General features: G+C 33.9%; 1 protein-coding gene across 1 annotated transcript; it reads right to left on the minus strand.

Moving 5' to 3' along the window:
• Nucleotides 1–721: 721 nt before the first annotated feature.
• LOC149807541 (complement C1q-like protein 2) lies at nt 722–3,273 on the minus strand. The gene is made up of 2 exons (XM_089941783.1): nt 3,001–3,273; nt 722–1,373 (listed from the first exon to the last, which is right to left on the minus strand). The coding sequence occupies exons 1-2, from the start codon at nt 3,212–3,214 to the stop codon at nt 970–972; spliced, it is 618 nt and encodes a 205-aa protein (XP_089797909.1). The 5' UTR covers nt 3,215–3,273; the 3' UTR covers nt 722–969.
• Between the last annotated feature and the right edge of the window lie 9,109 nt (nt 3,274–12,382).

Raw genomic sequence — 12,382 nt, forward strand, 5'->3', positions numbered from 1 at the left:
CAAGAGTCCGACTCGTAATCTTAAGTGTCACGGATGCGACACTCGACCAGACCGTGTCCGCTGTATTTGTGTATCCTTGGTAAAGGCACATATGTCATATTGTATTGTCATAATTTTGCCAACAAAAAGCTCAAAGTACCGTGTATACACAATAACAACCATCAAATCCACCATTAAATCCAGCACCTAAACACATCACCAAACATGCAACGAAAACTTTTACTCTTGTAAACTTTGTGATTGTGATGTATAAAACGAAATTTACTAAATAGCATGCTCTCCAAAGAATGCAGAGTTAATATAAAAATTGTAAACTTTCACCTAACTGCATATCAGTCAAGCTTTGATACTTCCCGTGAGCTAATCTGTTTACTTATTACTACATAAAAGAAGCTGGTCAAGCCATAATAAAACTTGGTAATTTAGACATCTATTGGTATCATTTAGTTCTTCAGACCTTACGCAGTTTCTCTTTTTGCGTCAATCTAAGCCGAGTTAGACTACGCACTGACCATGACAGTTCCAACGACTTCCGTAACAAGCTGTCGCGAGTGTTTACTAGCATATCGGTTCTGCAGGAATAACAACAGGTAAGGATTATATTAATGTTGATTTGTTGAGTGGGGGATACTTATCTATTCCAAATAATGAATATGGCCAAAAGGGACGCGTGCTGAAAGATTTATTCCTATGCATGGTTTTATTTCAACAAACTCCTTCAGTTATTGGGAATTCTTTATTAGTGTGCAAATTTCTAGAAACTTAATGAATATTCTCCAAATCCTTATTTTGGTAAACAAACGGAGCTTATTTTCATTTTTGTAAACAGTAAATAATTATCACCGACCATTTTTGGGTGAAACTAGAATTGAAACTGTAACAATCGTATTATAATCAAAAGCTTGTCAAAAAGTACATGTAAACATCTACAAACTCCAGCAATGCAAGTTATTCACAAATCTTGATCGATTATAACATTCTATGAATAAGTACTCCAGAAAAAGACGTAAATGAATATCCAAAAAATCCTGCATGCATTACGATTGCTTTGATGCAAACAGTGTCATTTTCAGACAGAACAACCGGAACTGACACCGCACCAACCATCCGACCACTAGAAATGTCCCCCGCAAAAAGTCGTGTCAGTTCTTGGTCGCCATTCATTAAATTAACATGCACTGGAAAACCTTCTCCCCGCGTCATCACAGTGATGGAAAGCATGTACATGCCCCTTACAGGAGGACGGAATACACCGAGGGTGGGGTTGTAACCATTTCCCTCGTTCATCTCTACTTTGTCGAGCTTCAGAACTTCGCCATTTTGAATAGTCGTGTTGTTAGAAAGCTTTGCAACAAATCCAACCGGGGACATAGCTGAAAAAAAAAAAATTAAAAAAAATAATACACTATATAGCATTTCCATCTCATACTACGTACATATATCTGGACATTGCAATTGTAAAGAAAGGGTCTTACAGCAACTTAGAAAGGAAAAACTATATCATCTTGAGAAGTTAACATAGAATATACTGACTCTCAATATTAGGCACTAGAATAGAAGTAGCAACATTCTTTATGGATTTATTTAATTACAAGAAGTCGCTTAATGCCGCCGACATCAGTCAGGAAATTAGAATGTACAGAAGTCATTTTAGAGTAATTAATTATTAAAGAAAAAACATATTATCGAGAGAACTAGAAAGGTGTAAAATGTCTGCCAACATGTAGCATTTTTTCTGTAAAAAAAGTGGTAACATCCTCTGTATTAACATCATCTTCCTACACCCCGGCTGTGGATTGAGATTATAAACTTCATAGCACATCTTAAAATCATCCAAAGTCAAATCAAGTTAAGTTTAAAAAGATGTTAGGTAATTTACACAAGATTACACGCGAATTAATATACTCACACATCATTGGCCAATACTGCGCTATATTTATGTATAAAATTTCCTTAGTACTGATTGATAATAAATTACGAAATGATTAACGATGGGGTGAGCTTTGCAAGAATGCAATTAACAGAATTAATTGTAATGAAAAGCTGCTGGGGCGAAGTTTACGTACGTCCCAGCCAAGAAAGACATGATTAATAGTGTTTCTGTCTCCTTTGCAACAGATTTCCTTGTGAAACAAAAATAAAATGATTCCAAAAATTAATACTGCTTATGTAATGGAGCAAAAACAACGAAAGATACAAAAGCGATTTATCGCAAATCACCACTTAAATGATCTGGCTTTCCATATATGATCCCCTCACCCAGTAAGATATGTACATCTCTCAGCACACTCCTCTTAGATTTCACTTGTATAACCAATCAAAATGTGATTAATTCCTTTTATGTTTCCTTAGGAAATGATTTCCGTATGCAAGAAAATTATAGTAACAAAATACTGATTCTTGGTTATGTGTGCATACTAAAGAATGAGACCTCTCTGGTGGCCTAGTGGTTAGAACGTCCGCCTTAGATGCGGTAGGTAGAGGATTCGAACCCCATCCGAGTTATTTTAAAGACTTATACAAATGGTTCTAGCAGCTGCCTCGCTAGGCGCTCAGCATTAAGAGGTTAGTGCTAGGACTGGTCGGCCTGGTGTCAGAATAGTGTGACTGGGTAGGACATGATGCTACATGCTTGCGCCATGATGTCACCGTGCTAGACATCACTATAAACTGTCACACTGTAGATATCGTAGCGATATGACTGAACACTTATTAAAACCACATTAAAAATAAAAAATAAACACCCACACCCACACACTCACACGAAAACGACAAAATAACCCAGCCTATGTAGTGAAAATCAACTTGTGAGGAATATAATTCTTTATAGATCCCGTGAAAACCTAATACATCAATAGCTCGGTAAATTCGTATAATCTTCTTAGATCTCAGTGGTATACAGACTGCAAAAATTATTAACACATCAGGAACAAGGGTTATTTTTAGCAGTGTTTCGAGGGGAGGAAGACATACCAATGTGTGAAGCTATTGGAGACTAACCTTGGTGCATCATTCTCTGTAGTTGGGCAAATCTCAGTGTCAGAAGTTGAACATCATTTTCTAACAGTAAGCGTCGTTCTCTCTCTTCCGCGAGACGAAATCTGACAGCGTTGATGTCACCATCACTCGAACCGTCCAGTAAAGAGCTGCTGGTATCTCCATGTTTGGAACAACTTACTGTGCATAAAAGGCTTACAATCAAGAAATGCTTCATCCAAATAATGAACGATAAAGCTCGTTTCCTGAAACTGCTTCTTTCAAATGTTTAACACTTAGCATGGCTTTTATTGGGACGTAGGAGCTTTTTATACCAATTGGCATTATCTTGGGTTAGATTACACACATGTGAATGATTTTAATAGCACTTGATAGCTTGCAAATGATGTATGTATAGAATGTTGTTTATCGACTTAGATGATTTGCGAAATCGTCAAAAGCTTGGAATTTCGTCTAAACAGTGAATTACTTTTCCAGCATATCAAGTCAGGACCTATTGAAGACGTTATCAATAGTATCAAGAACATTTTCTGTCAGAATAAAATGTCATCATCAAGAAATGAGTATACTGCGTATTTTAACAGACTTTAATGAATTGGAAAATGAATAGAATATTACAATGACACTGAAACTGATTTAACGTAAGTTGCTGTGGGTCCATCTACACAACGAGATGACTTTCATGAATTTTCACGCACCCCCATCCACCCACAACGTACACCCCCACCCCCACACATATATATATAGTTATGTGTAATTAATTTATCTTGTTTATTAGATTTTTCTCCATGATTATATGTTTTAAATATATATATATATATATATATATATATATATATATATATATATTGAAATTGACCTATGTCAAAAATTAAGTTAATTGTGTACCTGACTAGTGGCATTTATATCATAAACAACGTAATAAATAGCTAATATTTCTTCATTATTATAGATTAAATATTCAGATTATCATTAATGGAGATAAACATGTGTACTTCTATCTGAATGTAGGATATTAGTTTTTCACTTGAAATTTCTAAAGTTGTCGAAGATTTTGAATGATTTATAGAGGAGAGTGAAATACATCATGGCTTTGCTATCGTGCCTTTTGCTTTTAATATCAACGTTGCTTACTTGAAAAATTACTTATTCTTGCCTTAACATCCAAGGCGGAATCACAACTTATTGTTGTGTTAAATTTTTAATTTTGAGTGGATTTATTTATTTTAATTATTCGCTGCAATTGCAAAGTATTCATTAATATTTGGGGACTAAATCATTAATTTGGAACTATGGTGAATTCAGTCATTGACATTTTGGATTATTTTATTGTGATACATTAAACACTGTTGGCACATCAACTCATTCCAGGCCATTGGCACATTAACACATTCGGAAATACAGGCACATCAACCCATTCAATATTGTAATTTATTTGGAACACCACGGGAGTTCAATTGGATCTGTCATAAAACGTTAGAAGTATCTGGGATTTAATTGACCATAATGTACGTTCTTTCAAAGTTTCACTTCTTATTCTGGGTAAAAAAAATGTGTGCAAACTTGAACAAGACGTGTTGGTTTTCGCTCCTTTGTGTCACTTACTTTACGACCGTATATATACATTAGAAATGACGAGGCTTTTAAATTCTTGGTATAGGGCAATTTTATATCAAAGTGTCATCGCCCATGGTGCAGTAATACACGTATATATACATTGTTTCTCCAGCAGGCTATATTAATGGTGAATGCCCACAGATTAATCATTAGCGACGCAAGAAAATGACCAGAAAAGATAGTTATAATCCCCGTTTTATAAATGATCAGAAATTAATACATGAGAGGTTGTGATTTGATGGAAGTTGTTTTGGGCTGGATCAGGTCAAGTGTTGGGTGGGGTGGGGATCCAAAATTTAAAAAGGGCCCCTACTTTCCTCGAATGGGCACCAAAGCAAAGTCTATGTGTCTATTTAATCAGTGTGCACAATACCCAATAAACATGTGCAAGAATAAAGCTGTGGTCAAACTTCAGCTGACAAGTGACTGTACGTTTGCTTGTGTGTGTACTTTTTTATGATCTGGCCCCGAGTTTTGAACCTGGATTTCATATTCTAGTCGCAGATTTACAAAAAGAAAAAAGCTTATTTAAGACCTTGTGTATGTAAAGTATTAACTTGGAGAAGCACACAAATTCTTTTCCGCTTTGTTTGAAACGTCAGAAAGATGGGTGTTAGGGGTCCACTGGTGACAATCTGATTAGAATTTATAAATTGATTAATGAAAGGAAAAGGATAAGAAGAAAACGAGATCAGAAGAAGATCGTACTCACCGTTGTTGACATTTTGGGCGGTCTCGTAGCGTGGTTGTGTTTTACGTCATCATCTTCAGTGTTTACAATATGGCCTATAATTATGCAAATTTCGGTCACCGGAATTATGTGTGTTATTCATTCGGGATCTGCCGATCACTGCCGAGCGGGATTTCAACATGGAAACAATAGATTCGTTACTCTACGTACGAAGATTTCAGAGAGCTCGTATTTCATAAAGAGAACCCCTACGTACTTGATATTACCCCAGAAATGCCTTTTAAATAGTATTTAATCAGTTGATATACATAAATGTCCCAACATGTTTGCAAGAAAATTCACCCTCAGCTGCACAATTGTACCTTTAAATATGGTACACAACTTCTGCGAAATCATATCTGCTTTCCATTTTTATTCTCTCTCTCTCTCTCTCTCTCTCTCTCTCTCTCGTGCTTTATGGAAGAAATATGCGTAAATATGTGGAGTTAAAGAGAAAAGAATTTGGTCTTGTCACAACCTCTTGAAATTAAACATACACAATGTAACCGACAAGAAATTGTGTCGTGGTAATGGTATGTTTACACCTTCGTGGAATTTATATACTGTCTATAATAACCAACGATACAGTGTTGGAACAGCATGCATTGTATAGTAAATATCTTTAATGCAAGACACACACACACACACACACACACACATACACAAATATATATATATATATATATATATATATATATATATATATATATATATATATATATATATATATATATATATATATATACTGTAATGTACGGAAACCCATTAGTGCCAAATCATGACTGTCAAAAAATAATGCAAATAAACACAATGTTTATTGCAAATATTCGCAATGCATTGTGAAACCCATTTTGATCCAACTATATACTTGAAAATGTTCTTAGAGATGAAGAAATGAATCGAGTGATACAGCTTTCGATTTACTGGAGATGGTATTTTGAAGAGCAGGAGAAGATATATTGAAAAGAGTATACAAGATCATGGTCGAAGTTGATCTCTGCGTTGTGATGGCATTATCATATTAAACAATATCCGGGATTTTTTTTTTGTGTTGTCTTTCTTAAAATTATTGATTCACAGTTTATCAAAAACATTGAAACAATAAATGTATGGGGGTCATAGAGGCGATTATTTGATAACCAGCATGTCAAACAGATCATGTAGCCTGTCATACATACGTCAGTGATCTGTGATTGAGAACATTTCACCGAATGTATATAGGATGATTCCTTTTCGTTGTGATTTCACTGCGCTCATATTTTACATTTATGATCTTTACAAACGATTATTCTCAGAACATCCTACGAACTGTTTCGATTTAAAGATGGTCAAATATGATTTAAATTTCTTGTACAATTAATATCTCCAGTATTATTGAAAGTTTCCTCAGATAACAATGTACTTAATGGAAATCTGAACTTTTCATTATTAAATATTTCCTGTGTAGATTTTAGTGTGATTATGTAAATTCAGTTTCCAATTATATAGTCAAAACAATCTTTTCACCGGCAAATATTTTGTCTTTCAATACCTAAACGATTTACTACTGTTCGAGGGTCCTAATAGGAGCATGAAACAACTGTTCCACCGCTTATTCTTTATATGGAACCACATTCCATGAAACTAAAGCTCATCGTGTTCCACCGCTTATTCTTTATATGGAACCACATTCCATGAAACTAAAGCTCATCGTGTCTCTTACGCAATACTTTCATCAGTTACCGAGATCTGAACTCAATTTTTCTGACACAAATGAAAACAGAAAGGTTATGTCTTTTTAGACGCTTCTGAAATAATTGAGATGAGGTCTTATTTTTATACTCAAGAGTCTTTAAAAGAATCATCATTATTCAAAGGAATTAGATCATAAATTATTTACAGAAGACGCGAAGCAATATCTTTAAACAAACTTTAATATTTGTAATCATGTTTTATGAGGTAAACGTTACCTATATGAAAAACTAAATTGTGCGACATTGTGTTATCTGAGTAATACTAAGTGGCACTAAAGAGTTGTTTTATATCTTGAGTGGCACTAAATAGTTGTTTTATAATCTTTATTTTTTTCCATCTCAAAACTTTAGATAAACCAAACTATATTTCATTGGCTTTTTTGTTTTATTTCTACCTGTGAGGATATGTTGCCGGTACTTTTTCAGTAGCTATCAATATTATCCTTATGAGAAAGGCTCCATATTTCAATGACAGAAAAAGGGAACATGCGTACCTTTTATCATTCAAGACTCCTATCAAAGTGCCTGAAGTTAGCTTGATAATGTAGACCAAGTAATATGACATTTGTCAACTTAGATTGTTTTATTTTATTCTCTTCATCAAAACTATTATTTTAAACAGTCATATAAATATTGTTATGAACACATTAATACAAATATTCCTCACAAAATTCAATATGCAATGTATATATTATTATTTCCTTATACCAGTAACATCTAAACTTTATATATGAGTCATCCATAATACGTTGCTTTGTGTTAATGTCCGCATTTGGATTTCACTAAGAAGAAGACGATGTAACATTGATGGGAATAATAACATACATAAGCTGAATTTTATAATGAGATGCACAAACATTAGCCCTCTCTAATTCTACACACATGACACGAATTGTATCACAGCACAAACACCAAAAACGTACGCTTGAATAATGAAGAAAATTCAATTTACATGATAGATACAAAATAGATGTATATATGTTTTATTTTTTAAAAAAAACATGAGAACATACCTTACATTAATCAAGTTCTGTAGTTCTGACAGAAGTGAAACTGGCTGAGGTTGGTGGATTGGGATATACCTTCAGCTGCTTGGGTGCTGGATTCTGGGTCCTTAAGCATAATAGTTTCAGGTCGACCATTGAATAACATACGATGAAGGTAATATACAATCTAAGACATACATTTGGTTCAAAATGTGCTTGTTGCTACTAACATTTTCTTGCATAACATGACAAATTCAAAATTCCTTGCAACGCCTATCAGTCATATTCTGAAACTCTTTTGCATTATTGAACATTTACTGTGTAAGTCACTGTCGGTGTTACGGGTGAAATTTAGCTGAAAGTATTTAACAAACTATACAAATGCCAGTATTCAAAATAAAAAATATAAATGCATAATGACTCATTAACAAACAAAAGGTAAATTAACTTTGAAAGTACAACATCTCTTGTTGTAAGAAAGGATGAGAAAGTCGACTAATTTTGTCAGATTATTAGGATCTTTGTACTTTGTATAAATTTATTTTGAAATGAGTATTCATTTAGTATTGTTGTATATTGTGTTCAAAGTGTTTTCATCGCATGAAATGATTCGATGAATATGAGCCTTTCAGTTGGAATGCTTTTGTCACATGAATTGCTGTATTGATTGTGAATGTTCCAAGTCTGAGGGTGATTTTATCACATGAATTGCTTTATTAACTGTGCAGTGAATCTTTCAAGTCTGAGGGTGGTTTTATCACATGAATTGCTGTTTTGATGGTGAACCTCTTATGTTGGCTAATTATAGTTAGTGTGCTGTTAGAATTTAATCGAACATAAAGTTAAAATAAGTTGACTTAAAAATTAGACAACCCAAACTTCTGGACTCTTTATGGTGTAAAATTATCAGTGCTAATTATGGCGTAGGAATTATTGATGTTTTAAAACTGAAATTTTACTTTTATTGTTTTATTGTGCGTTTGTTCGAAGTTATTGTTAGGTGCGTCTGATTGGACGCCTTTCAAAAATTACTGACATATATATATATATATATATATATATATATATATATATATATATATATATATATATATATATATATATATATATATATAATACAATTAACGTGATTTACAGTACATGAGGGCCACGAGAATATGGAGGTGCAGCTCGCAAATATAGAAAAAAGAGATCAGCTTTTACCGGTGCTTCAAAATATAAAACGGACGACTAGATTTTAACATGAATTCACTGAAGTTTAAACTTTCAAATAATTTAGGGCTGTAATGCCGATACAAACTGTTCCGTCGCCGTTACCCAATTAGGTTGCAAACTTGGATGTTGACAATTACTTTCCATGACATGGATATATACTTTAGCGAATTGTGCATGGCTACGAAGGGAAATTGAAAGGTAAATTACTTTCTGCAGTGAAATATGTTCGACTTTATGAATCTATACATTTTCATATATATTGACAACATTATCCGTCCTTTAAACCTTTCTTAAAAATAATCATTTTAGTAGCATTCACATGAAATTTGGCACAGATGATGAAAAGAAACAATGATATATAAATTTTGGGGAGATTTATTAGTGTTTTTAAAAATGTAGTTTGGATGTCTTCATAAACAATCAGCTCTATCTGCATATAATCACACACAGTGACATGCATAGAGCAGTAAATATTTACATTCAGCACAGAGAAGCAAAACTGTTCAGAAAAATGGCAATGTCATAACTAAATAAAACTTATAATACAACAGAATAATTTAGTGGATTGGTAGAAAGGAGCATAGTCTTTATGCATATGTCAAACAAGTTTGGATGCAAGATACAAGCAAGACAATGCTACACTAATTGTGGAAGTGCATCTCGTAATGGTAAAGTTTTAATGTTCTATTCCATTTTCTGGTGAAAATGACTTTAACCCCAAGCAACAATAAAAATGACTAAAAACAATTTGACATAGTCTGCAACAATTTGATAATTCCCACTCATAATGCTTCTAAAATAATAACATAAAAAATTGGTTATTTAGACAAACGAATTCCTTTCATTACATTAAGTGTGATCACTTTAAGACGATGTAAATATAATTTAACTAGAGACCAATTTGTTAGTGACAGGAAGTTTCTCATCTATAAGGTCAAATGTACCATGCAAATTGATTAATAGTTAAACAAATTAAGACGGAGATTCGTTTGCAACAAAGACGAAGAAACATTTTTGTATGCTTCTTTCTGCAAACCGACTGACAGCTGAGGGAATAAGCTGAGGGAATAACTTGATGGAACAGTGTAAGGTCTTATGTAATCATTGCTTTAGGTGCACGGGTTAAAAATAAAAACATCTTCTAAATTGTGATTGTATACGACCGAAAAGGTGCATCGCTGTTGCCTTGGGTGCTTGTATAGCTTGTATTTTTATTATAGTACGTTCTGGTGAGTTCCTCTGTATCTCAGAGCATATTTAACCTATTTTGAAACACAGATCTTAGATCATGTAATTATTTCAAAATCCTATATCCTGTGGATTTTCTCTCTATACGGCTAGGTGGCACAAGTTTTGTACCACCTTTCCGGGTTATGCTCGATCAACTGCATTATTGGATCCATCAGCAGACGTACTAGACACATCATCCGTTATATTTATGGTGCAAATTTATCTGCAAGACTCCATGATAACTGTATGATAGAGTATTTTTAACAGTAACTTAAATTTATTCTTGCTCCAAGAGTGTATCACTATTAATTCATCAAATTCACAAGCAAGATATAAAGTGTCATCCAGCGGCATTTTATCTTGCAGTTGTTGTTGTTGTTATTGGATTTAACGCCATTTTTCAACACACGACAGGCTATACATGGCGGCCAGAATTAATGGTGGAGGAAGAACCCGGGAAAACCCCGGTAAGAACCATCGACCCTCGAGAAGCTACTGGCAAGCTTTCTCACATACCCATATTGGTCGAATCCGAGACTCGAACCTACGCAGACAGAGGTGAGATGGCAGTGATCCGTAACGGAGAGCGCTTTAGACCACTCGACCACTCGGCCACTCGGGGCCCCCTTATCTTGCAGTTGTATATACTATTCATACTTAGATTTTGAAATGTTTTTTTTTTCACAATTATCATCACCACACTCAGACATGTTTCAGTTATTCAGATAGCAATATATGGACACAGTCTAAAAAAGTACTAACTCTATTTCTTCAGCAACTGAAGAATGCAGAAAAGAACTTAAAATAGTTACTGAAAAAAGTGAACATACAAAGAGGTGCGGTGTAAAAATGTAGATGATAATGGATTAAAAAAAACAATAAAAATTATTTCTTGATTGTAAATGGAATGGTAGAATGAGATACTTAACGGGATTTTGTAGTTTCAATTTAGATTACACTTATGTGCATTCAGTCAAAGGTTGATCTCATTCAAACAAATGGTTTTTTAAAGAGGCAACGATGGCAAATCTGGTTATTCTTCAAATGATCATTTGCTTCCTCTTTTCTGCACTTTTATCAAACGTTCTTTGAGATAGAGACATGAAACCTTTCCACTTTCCGGCTAGGTACTCTATTGATCTATCACAAGGGTCACATGCAGACTTCAACATTGTATACTTTTGGTGACCTCATCACCTTTCGTGGGTTGGGAAACCTTTATTGTTTTAAACATAATGATACGGTGTTACTTCCCCTGCAGTATAATCGTATGTATATGAGTGTGCACATATTGTTCTCGTTTTCCATGGCTGCCAGATTTAATATCATTATTAATTAAGGACGACAGTGGAAATAATGGAATGATTATTGATTTACTTTTTCTGTTCATTTAGCCATTTCTTTAACAATACATGACCATTTTTATGGATTGTGCTTTGTTATAACATATCTTGAATAAATTTTATCTTATTTTGTCTTGTCTTATCGTATCTTATCTATCGTATTTTGCACTATCGTTTCACGTTAGAGGCAGATGTAGGGGTCTAGCTCATAAGGAATGCAATTCAGCATTGTTCATCTATATCTTATATGATTATAACCGTCACCTGTTGATCAAGATTTTAATGAACACTCATCCAGATGAAGATCTAAATATGATACCAAAAAACGACGAAAAATACATTTTATTCAGGAAGGATTTTATGTTATCAAATTCATGACGAATCGAGAAAAAAAAAAACAGTTAAAAGGACACTTTGCCTTTCTTATTACTTCAGATTAAGGATAGCTAAGTACAATTACACGATGAAAGGTTAGCAACAACTCTGAACAAGTTTGCAAAGACATCAACTCATACGACTACACTGATATCT

The sequence above is a fragment of the Sinohyriopsis cumingii genome, chromosome 1 (assembly GCF_028554795.1).
Source record: "Sinohyriopsis cumingii isolate HCF-2022 chromosome 1, ASM2855479v2, whole genome shotgun sequence".
Taxonomy (NCBI): Eukaryota; Metazoa; Mollusca; class Bivalvia; order Unionida; family Unionidae; genus Sinohyriopsis; species Sinohyriopsis cumingii.